Source organism: Solanum stenotomum, chromosome 7, assembly GCF_019186545.1.
Source record: "Solanum stenotomum isolate F172 chromosome 7, ASM1918654v1, whole genome shotgun sequence".
Lineage (NCBI taxonomy): Eukaryota > Viridiplantae > Streptophyta > Magnoliopsida > Solanales > Solanaceae > Solanum > Solanum stenotomum.
The window spans coordinates 35,585,339-35,605,686 of record NC_064288.1 but is presented as its reverse complement, the minus strand read 5'-3'; the positions used below and the strand labels follow the sequence as shown (position 1 = coordinate 35,605,686).

The window sequence follows — 20,348 nt, the reverse complement described above, 5'->3', positions numbered from 1 at the left end:
AAATATGTATTAGACCCTAGAAGATAAATAATAAAATGTCACTTCAATATATTCACCAAACACCTTAAATGAATCAAAGAATAACAAAAATATTAAAATCGCACATTTAAATTGATATCAAATTAAATCTTTTTTCTTCATAATAGTTAAATCTATTAAGCAGGATTTGTTAAAAATTTACCAAAAATACCTCACTCTTAACTCCTAAAAGTGTAAATGATATTCTAATTTGATCCAATTCCAAATAAAACCATACCAAATACTACCTTTTTTATTTATAGTAGATTTTTACGTAATTTTCAAATAATATATGTTATTTTTCCTATCCCAATTTATGTGCAAGTGCCCAATATATATTTATTTATTCTGTCCCAATTTATACAACACAAATAAAATTTGGAGTGTCAATCAAGTTTTTGTATGATTTTTAAAGATATTTTAAGTTGTTAATTATTGTAATTCCTAATACTTTTTATTTTTTAAAAGTATTTTAAGCTGTTAATTATTATGATTTTTAGTGTTTTTTACGCAATTTCCAGATTGTATGTGTTACTAATCCTTTTGTCCCAATATATGTGACATATATAAAATTTTGAGAATTAAACCAAGTTTTTATAATTATTTTCGATATATATTATACCCTTTGTCCCAATATATGTGATACGAATATAATTAGAGTCAACCAAATTTTTTTATAAGATTTTACATATTTAAGTTGCTAATTATTGTGATTTATAATAGATATATATATATATATATATATATATATATATATATATATATATATATATATATATTCTTTTTGGTAATTGAAATTAATTATTGTGATTTTTAATGTTTTTTTACGTAATTTTCAAATATATAACAAATCAAAGAAAATGATACGGTAAAGTTCGGTGAAGCCAGGTGATCATGACAACATCAAGAATTGATAATGCCTACACCCACTACTAGTAATATTTTTAAAGATCTGCTGTCATCGGCGGATCCTCTAAGTTGTCAGCATATTTTGTTTAGACATCTCAATTCAAACTTATATCTATTGACCACCTAAATTGTAAGAAATTTGTACTTATTAAACTTTTTTTATTGACATGAAAATATGTATGTACTAGTACTAGTACTACACGCATGAGAGGTGCGTGAAAAACATCATTTAGCTAAAAAGAAAAAAGATTTATTTTTTTTCTTTAAATTTAAATTGTTAGCTCTTCTTCTTTGACTCAACCACGGCTTCTTCACACTTCTAAATAGTAGTAAAATAAAATATAATTTCTAAAAACTTCAAAAAAAAAAGTTACAAATTGATAAAACAACAATATAAATTACAACACCAATGACAAGTTACCAGAAATTATGAAAATATAATATTTAACTAAAGATATAGCAAAAAAAAAGTCATGCCAATTTGAGGAATCACAATATCACAAAATAAAAGTATTAGACAATAGAAAAAAAATGTCACTCCAATATATTCACCAGACACCTTAAATGAATCAAAGAATAACAAAAATATTATAATTGCACATTTTAATAAACTCAATTGACCCCACAAATACCTCACTCTTAACTCCTAAAAAGTTTAAATGTATATATCTAATTTGATCCAATTCCAAATAAAATCATACCAAATACTACCTTTTGAGTCCCACAAGTATATATATATGGTCCAATGCAATTCCTAATTCATATAAGTTATGTTTTACAACAAACTCTTTGGACATATCATTTAATCATGTCGGGAACTTTTTAGAAAAAGTTCGAGGAAAATAATTGTCTTGTTTGGATAGTTGCTATAAGTTTTGCTTCTTTTTTTTCTTCAAAAGGAATATCAAATAAGTGGTACAAGGTAATTTTAACTTAATTCCTATTTTTAAAATGCACCAAGCTAAATATTTTCAAAAGGATTATAATTAAGACTGTAGTCATTTAAAATTTATTAAATATAAATTTATAAAATGATTCGGATTATATTAAATTCATGAATATATTAGTCCAAATAATTATTATAGATTAATATAATTGAGTTAATAATTTAAATATAATAAATATGGATTTAATTAAATCCCGCTGCATAAAGCCCATATGTTATGTCACTTAAATATGATTGGCCGAAGGAAATCCTATTCCAATCACAACTCCTCTATTTTAAAACTATAAATAGGGGTCCTCATAATTCAGAAAAGAGAACGAAGAATTCTAAACATAAAGCTAGAGAAAGCTCGTGGATCAAAAGCCACAAATTTCTCTACAAGCTATAATTTTAAGAATTCAAGAACTCAAGAGTTCAAGAATTCAAGAACTTGAGAGTTCAAGAATTCAAGTGTTCAAGTTTAAGAATTGAAGGTTTGAAGAAGTCAAGATAAAGATAAACTTCAAGTTCAAGAACGATCAAGATCAAGACCGCCGGATTCAAGATCATGCTCGAAGCCCTTGGATTCAACTAGAAGTCAAGATAAAGATAAAGTTCAAGTTCAAGAACGATCAAGATCAAGACCGCCGGATTCAAGATCAAGCTCGAAGCCCTTGGATTCAACTAGAAGTCAAGATCAAGATAAAATTCAAGTTCAAGGACGATCAAGATCAAGACCGCCCGATTCAAGATCAAGCTCGAAGCCCTTGGATTCAACTAGAAGTCAAGATCAAGATAAAGTTCAAGTTCAAGAAATATTAAGTTCAAGATCAAGATAAAGTTAAAGTCCAAGTTCATCAAAGATTCAAGAACAAGCTCCAAAGGCCCTTGAATCCAAGATTAAAGTCCAAGAACAAGAACAAAATTCAAGAACAAGCTCAAGAGCCCTTGAATTTATATTTGAAAAAGCGAATTCAGAGGAATCATAGAGATTGTAACTCTCGCATATTGAAATAATAAAACGATTGTTGTATAATTTTTCGTTCTTGATTATTGTTTTCTCGACGCGAATTTTATTGTCTACAAAGACATACGGACAATATAAAGGAATCTTTGCAGTATTAAATTACTCAAAATATAATTACATGAAACCAAACAAATCACTTGCAAATTTTTCTTTGTTAAATTTAGCATTGATAGAACCACATAAAAGTTTGTAAATTACAAAAATGATGTTTGTTTTTAGGAATAGTCAATGATATTGTGATCAAACCGCTCTTCATAAGCTGTGGAAGTTTGGTATACCGATCACATGTGAAAATATTTACCAAGAAAATAGTGAATTTGTAATCAGGTTAATGATACGTGTTTTCGTGTAATTAGGTCCCGTTGAGATTTTAGATCGGCAAGTTTGGAGGTTGAGAAATAAAGAGGTTGCTTTGGGGCAGGTTCTTTGGAGGAATCAATTAGTTGAGGGTGCTACTTGCGAGATCGAAGCCGATATGATATCCCGGTATCCTCATCTCTTTTCCTCCCCTCGTACTCTAGCTTGAGGTAATAGCTCCTCATGGTTCATTCTTTTGGATGCGTCTTAATTAGTTATTCTCATGTTTCCATATGCATGCATGTTCATGAAAACTTGATTTTGATGTAATGATTTAGCTTGGAGTGGTTCTTCATGTTTATGTGTATTTTGAAGAAATTACATTTATCTTGGATTGTTAGTTTCTCTTCTAATCTATTCATGCTAGCTTGAGTCTCATTCGAGGACGAATGATCCCAAGAGAGAGACATTGTAACACCTGGAAAAAGAAAAGTTGCATTTTTACCACTGATCCAAATCTATGGGTATTGTTTACGGACTATAAAAGGTTTTATGGTCTGTAGTAGGGAGCCGTAGAAATGGTCTTGAGGATTTCATGATTTGGGTTTCTGACTTTTCCTACGGATCATCAGGAAGGTCTGTAGAAAGTTCTACTGCCCAAGAAAAGTGGTCGTAGAAGGAGTACCCAAACATAATTAAAAATTTGTTTAACTTTTGGGTCTACGAAGTGTTGTGCGAGTCGTGTAAGTTTTGACGGGTCGTAGACCTATCTCGTGAAAGTTGATTTTAGACTTGGAAGGATTTTGGTTCATAGGCTCTACGGTTGGATTTACGGTCCGTGAAACCTTCGACGGGCCATAAAGTTGTCTCGTGGAAATGATTCAAAAATTTGGGCCCCCAATATCCAGTTCGAAGGATGACCAGTACGGTCTGTAGAAATTTATACGGACCGTAGATCAATCCATAAGACCCCTCCGATAGTTTTAAGTTAGGGGTATTTGTATCTTTTCCTATGCATTTAATGCCTATACTACATCATTTTACCCCTTATTCTAAACCCTATAACTACCCTTTACCCTTTGAAAGCTGCCTAACTCTCTCATGTGATAAAATTCTCAAACCCTCTCTAAGGCTTTCTCCAAAATCCTCTCTCTAGATCAAGAAAGAAGAAACTAGGGTTCTTTAAGTTCAAGTCTCCATCCTTCATCAATTTCTTAAGGTTTCAAGATCAAGGTATGTAGGGATTTAATCGATGGGTTCCATTCACCCATTGAGTCCCAAAGATTCTCCAATTCAGTTTTTCTTAAATTGGTTAGGTTTCAATTTAATTCCTCATGAGTTCTATTTGTATGGATTCAATGTTTGATTTTGATCATTTAGATTCTATCACATGTTCTCTAATCAATTCCATATGAACTCATGCATTGATCATGAATTTTGACTATGAACCCTAATTTGCATGAATTTGAAGAAAGAGTATGAATCAATCAATGATGTTTTCATGAACTTATGCATGATTTAGGAAAATGAATGTCTTATGATCTAGGTTGATTTAAGATCGACATCAATTCAAAAGTGAAAGACTTTTTCACATTAAGGGATCATGGTTTAGTGAAAGGTTTTCTCACTCATACATGATCAAGATTAAAGGAGCTATTTTATGACTTTTTTTTTAGCTTGAATTAGTAACTTAATTGTGCTTTTCCATGGATGATGATATGCTTGTGTTTATGACTACTTCCGTTGGGATTTTTACTTAACATCGAAAGAATATTGAAATGGAGGCTCTCCCTTAGTAGATGCTAGATCTCTAGTAGCAATCTATTGTCCCTAACTACGTGTCCCCATAGGTTGTCTTAAGTGACAGAGCAAGTGGATCCACCTAAGCTAGAAGTTAAGGTTCTTGCCTTGACAAGTAAGGACATCTCTTTTTCGGTGGGGAGCAAGACACCGAATTCCACGTTATAGCGCACGTGGTCTATGTCGGTAATAGTAAATATCCAATAAAATGAATAAACTTAACTTCAAATGTTTTAAGAAGTTTTCCTCATGATTCTTAGATGCATTGACCATGTTCATGATTATGATTCTTCTTTAAAGATTTTACTATGTTTCGCTTGGCCATGCACATCATGTTTTTGATTATATCCTCTTATGATCATGTTTTATATTTTCATGCACATCCCTCATACTTAGTACATTTCATGTACTAAAGCATATTGGTGCCTACATTGTTTCACTAATGTAGGGCTTGACGACTCTCCACCCTCTGCTCGAGGCTAGTTGATCATCTTAGAGATCGAAGACATGGTGAGTCCTCATACTCTGAGGACGACGTCATCTTTATTGCTTTCTTATGTCCCTTATGTTTGAATGTATACGTCTCGACCACTCTTTTTGATGTGATATATGGTTTGTCAAGACTATGTTAGACTTTCGCTTTTCAAATGTCAAACTCTTCTATTTGATATACAATATTTTACTTTTTGTCTATTACTGTGTGTATATGTATGTCAAGTAGCTTGTGTAGGGTCTTACAAGGTCTTATACGTCATATCACGTCTAAGATGTACTTTGGATCGTGACAATTACAATATTTTGAAACATTGTTAAAGTAAATTACAAAAATTACTTTACGTATTGTTTTGATGTAAAATGTCAAAGGAATTAGTTTGGAAATTAAGTTCAATTACTAAAGTAGATTACAGAAATCACCCCATGTATTGCTTTGATGTAAAAAAGTCAAGGGAATTAGTTTGGAAATTAATTGCAATTATTAAAGTAAATTACAAAAAATCAATATACAGAAAATGATAGCAAGAGAATAAAGTTGAATATATTTAAACTCAACCCACCTAGTTCCGCATTAATTGTTTTAAAAAAAACTTATTTCAACCGATCTTTCATTTGGATACTCAAAAATTAGTCCCGTCCCACATAAACTAAAATCTTCCTTGCTCCGCACAATTATCATCCCTATTGAAACTAGATGGATGAATAAATTGAAATTCACATATGCCAACTCATAATTGTATTTTGTAATGATAATAAATTTGAAGAACTATTATTCATCCTCTTTATTTTACTTTTTGATTATTTTAATATTATTTATATTATAAAATATTTATAGTTAACATATAATAAAGCATATAATATCATTAATTAAATATTTAATTCATAATTATTTTCTAATGTAATATATTTATTATATTAATTTTATTGTCATATTAATTTATAATTTTAATTAATGAGGTTCCATAAAAAAACATTTGAGATATTTCTCCATGAAACAAAAATTATGTCGAAAAGATATTGAACATGCAGTCGGAGTTTTGCAATCGCATTTTGCAATTATCACATGACTGTCATGTTTTTTGGAAAAGCAAATGTTACATGATACATTTACTACATGTATTATATTGCACACCATGATAAATGAGGATGAGCTTGATTTGAATGCACCTATTGAAGATACTTCGAAAGCTCCAAGTGCAACAATAGAAATAGTGGTAGATGAAAATCTCTAATTTGAACAACTTTTTGCTTGACATAAAAAAAATTAAGAACAAAAATGCTCATTTTGAATTCCGTAATATATTAATAGAACATTTATAGGAGCAACATAATAATCTTGAAAATTGAATATTTATGTAAAATTTAAAATAATTTTTTATGATGATATAATACTTATGTAATTATATTGATTAATGATTTCATTTTTATTTGAATTGTTTATTAATATGTAAAATATATGATATATGCTTTGCAATTTATGTTATTTAGAAATCTAGGATAAAATATAATTTTAAATTATATAAAGATTTTGAAAAGAATAAAACTTTTCATCACATGAAGGTTACAACAAGAAAATAAAAATAAAAATAAAAATTAAATAATATTATATTGAAAAAAGAAGATTTTCTTTTATATCATTTTAAATAAAGAATTGGATTAAAGTTAATTATCTCTAAATATAAAGAATCTCTATATTTATACTTTATATATTTACTATTTAGAGAGTAAAATGATACTTCTTTCGTTCCATTTTATGTGAGTTAGTTTTACATGACACATAGTTTAAGAAAGAAATGAGGATTTTTAAAATTTGTGGTGCAAAATAAATGATAGAAATTTGTGTGACTATAAATTATTTCATTAAGAGTAAAATATATATTTTATAATTAAATTGTTATTTAATATAAAAATTCACTTTTTTTAAAATTAATTAAAAAGAAAAATAAATCAAATTAAAAAAAAATAAATTACATAAATTGTGACGGAGAAAGTAGTAGAGTACTAAATAGGTAAAAGTATAAAGAATAAGAGAAATAGTTGACTAGTAAAATAGTACTTCGTAGAGTTGTCCACCTTTATTGATTGAGAAAATGAGTAGTAGAATATAGGGTGGATACTCCAGGTACTTGTCTACTCACTTATTTCTACCTTTTCACACTCTCAATTACTGGTACTCGAAATCCATGCACATCTGTTGCTGATGCATTTCTACATCTCTCTCTGTGTGTAGCTTAGCTACATTTATTTACTTCTCCTCCTCTCTCTATCTATCTACTAGATCTCCTTCTCTACCACCACACCACCATGCTTCCTTCTTTCTATTTCTTCTTCCTCCTCCTCTTCTCCGTCTCCGTCTCCGTCTCCGCCAACAACCGTCGTGTTCTTCATCAGCCATTTTTCCCACAAGATTCACATCCACCTTCTTCTTCACCTCCGTCAGTACCCAGTACCTCTACTACTCCCAAATACCCTTTTGATTCTTCTTCTTCTACTCCTAATAACAACACTCCCTTTTTCCCCTCTTTCCCTTCTACTCCTCCACCTCCACCTTCCCCTTCTGCTTTTGCTTCTTTTCCTGCTAATATTTCTTCCCTTATCCTTCCTCATTCATCCAAATCCAAAACCATTTCATCTAAACTCATTGCTACTGCCACCGCCTCTGTTCTTGCTGCTATTCTTCTTATCTCCATTGCTATCTTCTGCCATAGAAGAAGAAATCAAGATTCTAATGATAACAAAACACACAGATCTAATAGCAGCACTAGATTCAATAATCCTAACCCAACTAATATTCCTAAATTACAAAGACCATCTCAGACCAGTTCTGAATTTCTATACTTGGGTACTATGGTTAGTGCACATACTTCCATTGATACACACAATCGTCGTGCTACTGCTGCACCTTCAAGAAAAATGGACTCACCGGAGATCCACCCATTGCCGCCATTACATGGACACAGTTTGCGTAGGAATGCAGATGTTATCTCCCGTACAACTGAAGATGATGAGGAGTTTTACTCTCCAAGAGAATCTTTAGATGGCAGAGGAAGTTCGATCGGAACTGGATCCGCATCGCGTAGGGATTTTGCCGCCGTTGAGGTCAAGAATTTTGCTGGGTCGACCTCATCGTCTTCATACTCCTCTTCCAGTTCCGATTCGGGCTCACCAGTTAGGTCTGTATCGTTGAGCATTTCTCCACCGGTGAGTTTGAGTCCAAAAAATTCACAGCCCAAGTCACCGGAACTACTTGCTGTTCGTACTGCTCCGCTACCTCAGTATCATTCTCATTCGTCTCCGCCGCTAGCAGATTTTGTACCTATATTGGTCATTAACGGGGAATCTGATTCACCATCTCCGCCCAGTTCATCATCTCCGGAGAGATATTCAAGCAGGAGTATTGACTCATCACCCAGAATTTCCGATGTTTGGGATCAGAATGTTGAATCTCCAATGAGAATCAGCAATCACATACAGCAGAATGAATCAGTTTCAGTTCCTCCACCACCACCGCCGCCTCTTTTGATTAGTATTCCGGCTTGTGTACAGCCTCCTCCACCACCACCACCACCGCCACCTCTTTTGATTAGTATTCCGGCTTGTGTACAGCCTCCTCCACCACCACCACCACCGCCACCACCAGTTAAAAATTGGGATAGTCCAAAAACTCCAACACCACCAATTTCAAAGCCACCATCCAAGCATCCAGTTCTTGTAACTCCTTTAAGACCCATAGAACTTGAGAGTCCAGTGCTGATTTCCCCAATGGAGTTGCCTTGTAATAAGCAACCCATTGAGAAGATTGAGCAGAGTATAGAAGGCTTATCAAGTGATACTGGTGGGAACAACGATGAAACTCCAAAACCAAAGTTGAAGACTTTGCATTGGGATAAAGTAAGAGCTAGTTCTGATCGGGAAATGGTGTGGGATCAACTGAAATCAAGTTCGTTTAAGTAGGATAATCTAAACACTTTGTTACACTTGTTACACTTGTTACATATATTAAATTCTTCTCTTTTTGGTCGGGCAATTAAAGCTGAACTGATTTGTTTGCAGATTGGATGAAGAGATGATAGAAAGCTTGTTTATTGTGAAGACTCCAACTCTAAATCGAAAAGAAATGACTAGACGCCCTGTTCTTCCCTCGCAGAGCCAAGAGAATAGGGTACTTGATCCAAAGAAGTCACAGAATATTGCAATTTTGCTAAGAGCACTAAATGTAACTGTTGAGGAAGTATGTGAAGCCCTTTTAGAAGGTATTCTGCTACTCTGTTATTCTCAGACTTGAAAATTTAAACTGAAATATGACTGGGATGATAGTAATGCCAGATTATTGTTGCCTAATTGCTCTAGTTCTACATAAAAGATCTTCTGCAGGGTTACATAATACTGAATTGTCATTCAGTTCACATGTGCCGTTGTTATAGAAGAATTGATATGCCTTGATCTTGAAACGTAAATTAACCAACAGAGGTTAGGGGTTTTCCAGATAAAATTCTCAAACACCATACGTTGTTCATCATATGCATTAATCTTTACTAGTATGAATGAATACAGTGTAGACATTCACATTGTTTTAGAAGGTAACTGATAGCTGACTAGTTTAGAGGTGTTCATAGGGTTATGTGGCTTTTGCTCATGGATATCAGGGTATTAATAATTAGGCTAGAGCATCATCTTATTTGGTTTGTGGTTGCTTATTGGTGTACATCGTTCCCAAACCATGTCGACAGCTTTACCTTTTGGGTTTTCTGCTGTTTGCTGCTTTTTATCTTCAATAGGATGATCCTTTCTCTATTTTTCTTTTTAGTGTGCAAGTCTATCGAGAATTTATGATGTCTCCGCTTGTAGAAATTAAGTACATTCTTTTTTCAGGAAATGCTGATGCCCTTGGGACTGAGCTCCTTGAGAGTTTATTGAAGATGGCTCCATCCAAAGAAGAAGAACGCAAACTGAAAGAATATAAAGATGATACTCCGTTTAAGCTTGGGTCAGCCGAGAAGTTTCTCAAAGCAGTGCTTGATATACCTTTTGCATTCAAAAGGGTAGATGCTATGCTGTACATATCAAATTTTGATTCTGAGGTTGACTACCTCAAAAAGTCATTTGAAACTCTGGAGGTAATTATTTCAGGTCATCTTCAACTTCTCGCTGTATATTGAATTCTCTAATAACTAAACAGTTCTGATTTTGATTTGATAGAAGGAAGGTTTGTGCAAGGGTTTTCTGTTTGACATGGTGAATAAGTAAATATGCTGGTACCCTATGTTGCTCGGACTCACATAGCTGGTACCTATGACAAATGAAACTCAAAAATAGCCTTATCTGATTTTGGAAGGAAGTGCTGTAGCATCAGTATTATAGGACATCTAATTGTTAGACTGGAAAATAATCATTTTTTTCATCTTGAACTGTCTGAACTTGATACTCTTGTGCTGAAGTTGGCATGTGTTTCTCTCTTGAACTGTGGAACTGCATGCTAACTGGACCAGTTCAAGTATTCATACTCTGTTTCTTATTATGTCACATAAACCAATAGAAGAAAAGTCTTCTTAATATATTTGAACCTTATAAAGCTTTGCTACTTGACAGGCTGCTTGTGAAGAGTTGAGAAGTAATAGAATGTTCTTAAAGCTTCTGGAAGCAGTGCTGAAGACTGGTAACCGCATGAATGTTGGGACAAATCGGGGTGATGCACATGCGTTCAAACTAGATACCCTCCTAAAGCTAGTAGATGTGAAGGGAGCTGATGGGAAAACAACCCTCTTGCATTTTGTGGTACAGGAGATCATAAGAAGTGAAGGTGCTCGTCTTTCTGGTGGAGATCAAGATCAACAGTCGGCCATGAATGATGACGTCAAGTGCCGGAAGCTTGGCCTCCAAGTTGTTTCAAACCTTAGTTCAGAGGTTGTAAATGTTAAGAAAGCTGCTGCTATGGATTCAGAAGTGCTTCATAGTGAGGTCTTAAAGCTTTCTAAAGGGATTGGAAACATTGCTGAAGTTGTCCGATCAATTGAAGCAGTTGGCTTGAAGGAAAGCAGCATGGAAAGATTTTCAGAGTCTATGAGAAGGTTTATGAAAATGGCAGTAGAGGAGATCATAAGGCTCCAAGCTCTAGAAAGTGTTGCCATGTCCTTGGTGAAAGAAATAACTGAATACTTCCATGGAAATTCAGCGAGAGAAGAGGCTCACCCTTTTAGGATCTTTATGGTGGTAAGAGACTTCCTAATGGTTCTTGATCGCGTTTGCAAAGAAGTTGGAATGATAAATGAACGTACAATAGTCAGTTCTGCCCACAAGTTTCCAGTTCCAGTAAATCCAAATCTACAGCCTGCCATTAGCGGGTTAGCAGCAAAATGGCAGCATAGTTCATCGGACGAGGATAGTTCATCCGCTCATTAGCAACATTAGCTTATAGCAGGCAGAACCCTAGTTTTTGTTTTTGGCCAAAACTAATGTAATGTACTATAAAGGCCATCTAGGAGTTTGTCTGAGACTTGGCCTGCCTTTTGAGGTACATGTAATCTTTTTTTATAATCTTGTATTTATATAGTTCTTTGTATAAGATGTGGAAAGTTATCCATTCCCATAGATAGATAGATAGATAGATAGATAGATAGGGACATCCCTTTAGGAAATAACAAAGGCAAATATTTTGCCGGAAACATTTTGTGTTTTATATATCTCAAAGATGAGAGGCCTCAAATCAAGAAAAAAGGGTGCAATAATTAATTGTTGAGTGTTATTTCATATTTGTAATGTAAAGAGAAACATAGGATATGTACCTCCATTCAAAAATGAACATTGTGAACCAGCTGTGTCTCCAACTTTATTTGACCGTTGGTTCGAAAAAGAACTTTTAACTAATTTTAATTATGAGAAATGATAAAAAGGAAATCATAATGGAAGCTCGCAACGCATTTTAGGGAGAGAAAAGCCAAATGCTCCGCATTTATGTTTCTGTAAAGAGCACTAGTTCCAACTTGCGTGTTTACATCAAATTATAATAATTCATATATTACAAGTAAATATGATTTAGTGATAGCAGTGCACATTCAAATACACATGTTATCTACTTATTGAGTTGGTCTATAGTTTTTCAATTCTAGAAACGCAACTTTTAGCATTGCAAACCCATAAATTCAGTAGTCAATTCCTCATTCCATTTGAAGAAACAATTTTTCAAAGAGTTACTATTATTAGTTTGGACAAACCATAAAACAGTATCAATACTGAGTTCCAACACGAATCACTCAAAAACAGGTCCAGAAATGACTATAATTTGGCAATACCAGCCTAAGCTGGATATACTGCAATGGAACTTGAGCATAAAGCCTCTTTTCAACTGTGAATCATTGTACAACTAATCTAGTAGATAAATCAGGTCTTTGGTCTCATAGTCAAATAAATTTCCATGGACTTCCTACATACAGGTTAAAACCCAATTGACATCTAGTTTTTTTCAACGAGATGCTCATTTGTTGGTATACTAAATTGACTGCAGATGATCAGCATCCATGCGTTCCAGAACCCTACGAGCTTCTTCTTCGGTAGCTGGGACAACTTTACGGATTCTGAATTGAATATTTGTGGCCTTAGCCTCTGGACGGACAGTAAATGTGAAGTAGAACCTATTAGATACCTGCATTTGAGTTTAGAGAATAAGAGCAATTCCGGGATTTTGTAGATAGCTACATTAGCAACCACCTACTACTTCTGCTACAACATTAACTACTCCCTTGGTTTTGTTTATAAAGTGTTGTTTGATCAAACATGGCCTTTGAAAAGGAACAAAAGACTTCCAACACATACCAAAATTACCCTTAGACATGACATTTCTGTGGATATAAGAGCATACTATTAAGGGTAAAATGGAAAAATTGAAGTTGAAGAATTAGAAAGGTGTCTTACTTCAGGGAACAAACCAAAAAAGAAAAAAAGAGTCATATATAATGGAAAAGAGGGAGTAGTTTGTTTCATAGAAGTTTAATATACCTCACTAGACCTCTGCTCTGGCCTAGTAACATGAGCAACAACTTCTACATTGATCAGAGGCTGATCAGTATTCTCATGTTCAGTGTAAAGTACACATGATTTGAAACGCAAAAAGTCTCCAACATCAACCTGCAACAGTAAAAAAAATTGCACCACTGGAATAAACTAGGAAAAGAAAATGTTAAAATGATACCATCCTCTCTTTTGTTCGTTAAGCATACTACTGACTGAGCGAGCATTTCCTTTTAGCAGTATTTCATCTTTTACATGTTCACATACAGAAGTATGTAGTGCTGGAGGAACCAAGAGCAATTCTTGCATTTTGAATTGTTTAGCTAACAGGTAGTCTAATGCTGGAGGAAAGAACAACCGTCCATGTACTAGTTTTGGTCGTGGGTAACAACTATTAGGTATGCTGGTGTTGTAGGAAGGGTATTCTGGTGTTGGTGCGAGACCAACCATACCCATTGGTTAAAATATATTTAAACAGTTCCACTATGAATCAAGTTAACAGTGATAACTGAAGAGGAGAGGTTCAAGATAGTGCACTCACAGGTCTAAGGAAATTAACATGATCAACCTCCAGGAAGGATGGCATCAGACCGGCAAAAGCATAAGCTGTCGAAAATGCAAGTTCAAATGCTCTGAGCATCAGGAATCCCCCAAAGATCCGACCATGAATATTTCTTTGCTGCGGCTGGCAAATCAAAGAATTCTCAAGGCGGGTATCTTTGAGAAGAATGGTGTCCCGATCTGCCAAGGCTGGCATGTCACAGAATATTCTACCTTCAGCTAATAGTTCTTCAAGTCTGTTAACTCCCCCATTTTCAATCTCCTTTCTGTCTCCCCCCCTCTTTCTTTTCCTAAGGTTATTTCTAGCTACAGCTGCTTCATAGAGCAGTTTTTCTGCTTCTGTCTCGGGACATAATCGATTCACTGGAGCAGCTTTCCCTGTCTTGTAATCACGAGCAACAAAAATGAAGTTTGCAGTCAGAGCGACTGATTCTGAGGGATCACTGCTCCCTGCAAGAAAATCATCCACGTTAAACTGGATTCGCAGATGTCAAAAAGAAATTCAATGAGTAAAATTGACGAAGGTGAATGCATAAATGTAAAGTTACTTTGTGGGATTTAGTTATCAAGGAAATAAAAGATATGGTGAGACAGAATGAAAGAGAAGCTAGCAGCATGCGGGGTTATTCACCACGTACTTAATGATGAGTAAGCTGTTAAACATAGGCTCCTTTCTTAGCTTTACTAACAATCTCACTGGTGTTGACGGTATAAAAAATACCACAAGTGAGAAATTGAGAGAAATGTGTGAATAGCAGGCACAGAAGAAAAGAATATTCTCTAGTTTCATAACAGTACAAAAGCATGTATTATATGACTGGGATGGACAAAAGCAGTATTATTCCTACAAGGAGAGAAGATCTACATTCATGAATGGTGCATCAGGTAATTATTTGGAGGATGACAGCAATGCTGGCATACTTCAACTATTAATTGCCATGTCTAAGGGTACAAGTCAAAGACGGAACGTTTTGAAATTTAACAAGCTGATGTGGGCTTAAAATATGAAAAAACGAGACTAGGTCTCAAAACCAGGTTTAGGCTAAGATTGTCATTGTTTTTTAACTAAACCAATTCATATACTAGGTACAGATGAAGATGGTAAGCTATGTAAAATACTTTCTGGTCTCTGTGAGTAATAGTCTTTGTTGTGAACTAAAAGATCCTTCTTTTAATAAGTATGGAAGTGATTAACTAAAAGATATTAGTTTGATACATTTGAGAAAGGCAGCTAATGACCTTGAAAATTGTTGCATGCTAATGCATGAATTCAGTTTGAGAAAATACCATTTGCTGGCTGTATAACGTCAAGTTGAATTTCAATTGAAGAAAAACCAACCCAAATGACTGCACCAACCATTTTCAGATCAGTGTCAACGCTGATCGGCTTCTTCAGCACCATTTTATCAACAGAAGCAGTTACCAAATAGAGTGGTCTAGTCATGCTATCAACGTCCGAGCAATGCTGATTCAACCAACAGCAAGTTTAGCAGACAAATTCCAATAATATGTTGAAGTACATAAGCTAGCACTCAAGAATGTCAATTTCTAAAGAAAAAGTTCCAAAAATCGTACAGTGCACCTCCATATTGTTCCTTAAAAAAAGTTGCTACTTAAAATTAAACCAAGGCAGTGTTTAGAAGTAAGGAACACATTAATTAAAGCTCCAGAAGATCCATCCAACTATCTATAAAATGAAGATCTTTTGCACCAAATATAAACGAAAAAGAGAAACTTTTAACCCCCAACGTAGTTTTCCATACCCTGAAAATTCTACTATTTCTCTCTACATCACCAAAAAATTAAAAAAGAGAAATTCCACACTTCTTTCTTGTTCGACCTTTCTCATCCTCCAACATGCTAAAATCTTTTCCATCTCTTCAGCAACAGCATTAATAGAAATAGATTAGTGCCCATAACTCCACCGCAAAATTGCAATATAACCCTAGGTGATCCACATCCTCAACACTCCTCTTGCTCATGCATTACCAATTATTAGTATTACTATGCAATCCCTCCTTTTTAAGTTATCCACCATTAGGGTTAAAACACAAATGGCACCCCATGTAAAGAAAGTCACTTTCTTCAGTAACTTTTTTTTTTTCCATTTCAAGGTCATATGATCTTCTAGCACTCCCATTGCATAAGCAACTATAGTACGATTTCACCAAACCTTTTTTCATGATGCTCCTTTCTATATCTTCTTTGTCAGTATAATCATAAACCACAATCTTCCCCTTCTCAGCCTCAAGTCCGCAGTATCATTGGCAATAAAACTTATCCAAGATCTGTCTTCCACTCACAAAGGCACTCTCTAAGTAAGAGATAGTTATCCGTTATTATCCTCTACCTTATTGATAGTACCTTAGCCATGGTCTTGTACATGCTCAGTACCAGACTTACGGGTCTTCAATATCAGATGCCCCCCTTCTCTTGGGTATCAAAAATATAAATGATGAATTGAAGCTCATCCCAGATGACCCACAATAATATGTATGCATTCCAATACATATTTTTATTTTTTTTTAAAAAGCATCCAATTCTGGCCTTTACCTAAGCAACTCGAAAATAACTGACGGTTATTGGTAGGATTAGTCCTGTTGATCTGAGTCTGGGTATCTTTCATCCCATTCAGTTGATATAAGAACTCTACTGATCCAAAAAGCCATTCTCCTATTCCACCACCTCAATCTTACCAGAAAAAGTTGGTGCATCATTGAATGACCTTGAGTTAGCCATTTACCAGTGAACAAGTTCAGATCCAATCTACATTTTACTTCACCATACACTACATTTACAAGCAAATGCAAATCAAATTGTAACCTATTTGTTGGCGAGATTGGGTGATGGCTGCTCACCCGATATTACATTTGGACCCCTGATCTTGTTTGTTGTTGATATTAGGGAGAAGAGGATCATATCTCTCTGCAGGAATTCATCTGCACGAAGTTCTTACATAAAACAAAGACAATAAACTAATTCAACGTAAATCTCATCTACTCCATAATCTATCATTTTTCAATAGCTTTTTACCAAACGGTGCAGACACTGACTGGTCTATTTAACACTCCCCTTTCTCCACAAAAAGAAAAGAAGAAAAAAAGAACTGATTTGTAGTGGATTTTTATGTGTCACATTTGTCTAATATATTCCTCAAATGAAGTGAATTTTGATGAACATATGGAAGAAAATAGCAGATGGGATTAGATCATACATATAGTTAGTAATCCTTACATCACCTATTAAGATCCAGTTTTCTTTTCTGTTGTGTTTTGAACAATGTCCACTTCCCTGTATTTTACTATATGCATCACTATACACATCAATCCCATTTCTGGAATTCTAATCACGTGGTTCAAGAAAAAACAATAAACTATCAATTGCTTACATGACCTAAAAGTTCTGTAGTTTTAAACTTTAAAATTCTTACTCAAAAAGAGTTTTCTTTTAGCTCTAGAGCATAGACAGTTACCATAATCCCCTTCTCAATGGTGCCAGGCATAAAGAATATATCCACAATAATGAGTATGCATACTCTCCTTTTTGATGGTGCTAAGAATAAGGCATAATACATAAACGTGTCACTTAACTTGGCATTAGCTAGTATCTATGTCCTCCAACTATGGGTGTGCACTTAAGATTTGTCATGTAGGACGTGTGTATCTACTTGTGCAACTATATGATAGTTTAAGTGCCCACTTGTGCACATCCAAAGTTGGAAAGCATAGATGTCAGGCCAAGGCCAAGTTAAAGGGCACATTAGTGTGTTATGCTTAACTCCTAAGAATAATGACATATGCAACTTCATACTAAGTATACAAATGTACTGCTACTGAACATACATACTATCCCCTTTTGGCAAGTCCCAAGCATAAGCAGCATGGTACTGAGGAGATGTCATCTAATACAGGCATTCATACCCAACAACAGCTTCATGCATAACACAATGTGCAAAATAGGACTGAGTAAGCATCATTTCATGGAGTTGTATTGGGGAGTTCTCATGTACACGTGGGTGCTTAGGACAAGGGAACACCTGGCATCAAATTAAATCCGGAGAAGAAATCAGAATTAGAGACATCGGGATAGCTTTTTTAAGGGAGTCGTTGGAGAAGCCCCTGGATCATTGCATATCCGGTTTAGTTGCTTCAATTTTGTTGCCGGATCAGCCAGTTGGCTCTAATGCAGAAAAAAGAGGGAACTCGTGGCGCGGAGTCATTGAAGAAGAGGAAAAAGACTCATGGCCTGAAAACGTGTTAGAAGGATAAAAGGACAGACACATCAACTAGCTAGGTCATACAAGATTCCGTGGATCAGGGAAGGTTTTACAGCACACACGCATCACGGTATCTCCAAGTGGAGCATCTCTATCGGATGACAGTACTTTAGAGCTCGAGTGGAGCATTCTTATTGGCTGATGTATTTACTTTGTTGTCTAAAAATAGTTGATTTCATTCACTTGTAAAGGGTTTAATTTTTATAAATAAAAAGCAATACAATGATATTCTTGTGCTCCAACTCTTTCTTACTTTCCATTTACTGATTAAATCTTTACTCTCAACTGTCAAGAACACATACATTAAGCACCTTTGATTCCGGAACTAACAACACAAGGCTATATCCGGAAACCTAAGCTAAAATCAACAACATCTAAGCTTTATTGTTTTATTCATTTATTTCATCACATTATTGTTCTTAATAAGCTTATTTAACAACATATTTAGTTGCTTAACAACAAAATAACAAGTTAAATCGATCCACGTGTCCTTGATCGTGTGACAAATTCAACTGTACTTATTTCCGGATAAACAAGATTCATATTGATAAATATTTCTGCCAATAGAATCAGGCATTGAAATATATGGAAGCACAAAAACAAGTGAAGAAGATAAGAACCGTTAGACTTGTATACTGAAGCCATGAAAAGTTCAAGTGTTATGCAGAAGATATGAAATTTGGGAAATGTTGAAAAAGAATGTACCTTGACAGAAATAGTTCCAGCAAGAGCATCGAGATCCTCAAGCAACTTGCCAATTCTGACCTCATTCCATGGGTCCCTATACTGTTCTCTGAGTATAAAATCAGTTGAGAAATTATAAAGAATACAAGTCCTGCTCTCTGAGGGGTTTTTTGTAAGCAATTGACTCTGTGGAGGAGCATCAATTGGGGGATCAAGAAGTGTTTCAAAAATTTTGGATCTTGTTTCCCAAAGAGCATTAGTGACAGGAGAATGATACATTCCAGGCCATAAACTAAGGGGTTTTCTGTTGGAATCACTATTTTCGTCAAACGGGGAAGCCAAAGTGGAGAAAACTGGAATGGTATTTGGAGAAGAAGAGTTGGATTCCATGGGAAGACAGTAAATTCTCGAAAAGGGTTTGCGGGGAAATTGAAAATAAGATGGATATGGAAGAGTTTTGATTTTGAAAACAACCTGAGATTGAATTTTGTAGGAAGATGGGAATTCCAAAAAGCAAGTCATCAACGTTACGTTGAACAAGAACAACTTTGGGCCACACTCTCTTTCTCCCTTCTATATTACTAAAACTAGTATATGTACCCGCGCGTTGCGAGAATAATTTAAAATATAATATTTTATAATTAAAAATAACTAATAAAATGTACAATGCACTTAATAATATATTTAATTTATTATAATAATAATAATAATAATAATACAAATCATTACCTTGTGTATTTGAGCAATATTAAATTAATATTATTAGTACACAATTTAATTATATATATATATATATATATATATATATATAGTTTATTCTTTTTATGTTGTTTGAATAAAAATAAATTATGTTAATAATTTATCAATTCTAACCTTCCGGATGAACTATTTGATATCATAAGACTAAATAACATGTTGTAACATTTTATATATGTTTTATTCAAAATTAAAAGATTCAAAATATTATTTATTGTATTAGTTTGTGTAAAATATAATAGAAAATTGATATAAAGGTATAAATAATCTTAATTAGTACAACCGCTATATTAGATTTAATCAATGTATGTAGAGGATATATTAAATTTTAATTTGAATATATCATAAAATATATAGATATAAAGGAGAGGCTGTTTATTTGAATTTTATCCAATAAAAGCATATTACGTGTAATTATAGTTATCTTTGAATTCAAATTTAAAAAGTTAAAAATTGAAAATTAAAAACTTATCGTATATTTTAAAATCGCAATTTTCAACTTAATTTAATGTTGTTATATAATATTGTGAATAGTCTTAAATTTGCTAAATGACTTATAATAGTGATATTGTTCAAGATAGAATTTAACGCTAGCT

The 20,348-nt window shown here is 34.0% G+C and overlaps 2 protein-coding genes across 3 annotated transcripts; one reads left to right on the top strand and one right to left on the bottom strand.

Moving 5' to 3' along the window:
- The first annotated feature begins 7,755 nt into the window (after positions 1-7,755).
- On the top strand, positions 7,756-12,200 carry LOC125870268 (formin-like protein 1). Of its 2 annotated transcripts, XM_049550663.1 has the most exons (5): positions 7,756-9,021; positions 9,088-9,421; positions 9,525-9,724; positions 10,344-10,588; positions 11,061-12,200. In XM_049550663.1, exons 1-5 carry the CDS (start codon positions 7,776-7,778, stop codon positions 11,868-11,870), a joined length of 2,835 nt encoding a protein of 944 aa, XP_049406620.1. In that variant the 5' UTR covers positions 7,756-7,775; the 3' UTR covers positions 11,871-12,200. The 2 variants fall into 2 exon arrangements, with proteins under 2 accessions (XP_049406620.1, XP_049406619.1); XM_049550662.1 differs by having other exon boundaries at positions 7,756-9,421.
- A 371-nt stretch (positions 12,201-12,571) lies between these two features.
- On the bottom strand, positions 12,572-19,559 carry LOC125870270 (acyl-coenzyme A thioesterase 2, chloroplastic). Its single transcript, XM_049550664.1, has 5 exons — positions 19,018-19,559; positions 15,324-15,501; positions 14,017-14,486; positions 13,464-13,592; positions 12,572-13,110 (listed from the first exon to the last, which is right to left on the bottom strand). The coding sequence occupies exons 1-5, from the start codon at positions 19,516-19,518 to the stop codon at positions 12,958-12,960; spliced, it is 1,431 nt and encodes a 476-aa protein (XP_049406621.1). The 5' UTR covers positions 19,519-19,559; the 3' UTR covers positions 12,572-12,957.
- Between the last annotated feature and the right edge of the window lie 789 nt (positions 19,560-20,348).

What these genes read in the sequence shown, in the direction of transcription:
- LOC125870270 (XM_049550664.1), bottom strand. Translation starts at nt 19,518, where the DNA reads ATGACTTGCTTTTTGGAATTCCCATCTTCCTACAAAATTCAATCTCAG. An exon ending in CTGGAACTATTTCTGTCAAG is followed by an intron (nt 15,502 to 19,017) that starts GTACATTCTTTT and finishes TGGTTGAATCAG; the next exon opens with CATTGCTCGGACGTTGATAG. An exon ending in CGTTATACAGCCAGCAAATG is followed by an intron (nt 14,487 to 15,323) that starts GTATTTTCTCAA and finishes ATTTTCTTGCAG; the next exon opens with GGAGCAGTGATCCCTCAGAA.
- LOC125870268 (XM_049550662.1), top strand. Translation starts at nt 7,776, where the DNA reads ATGCTTCCTTCTTTCTATTTCTTCTTCCTCCTCCTCTTCTCCGTCTCC. An exon ending in ATGTGAAGCCCTTTTAGAAG is followed by an intron (nt 9,725 to 10,343) that starts GTATTCTGCTAC and finishes TTCTTTTTTCAG; the next exon opens with GAAATGCTGATGCCCTTGGG. An exon ending in AGTCATTTGAAACTCTGGAG is followed by an intron (nt 10,589 to 11,060) that starts GTAATTATTTCA and finishes GCTACTTGACAG; the next exon opens with GCTGCTTGTGAAGAGTTGAG.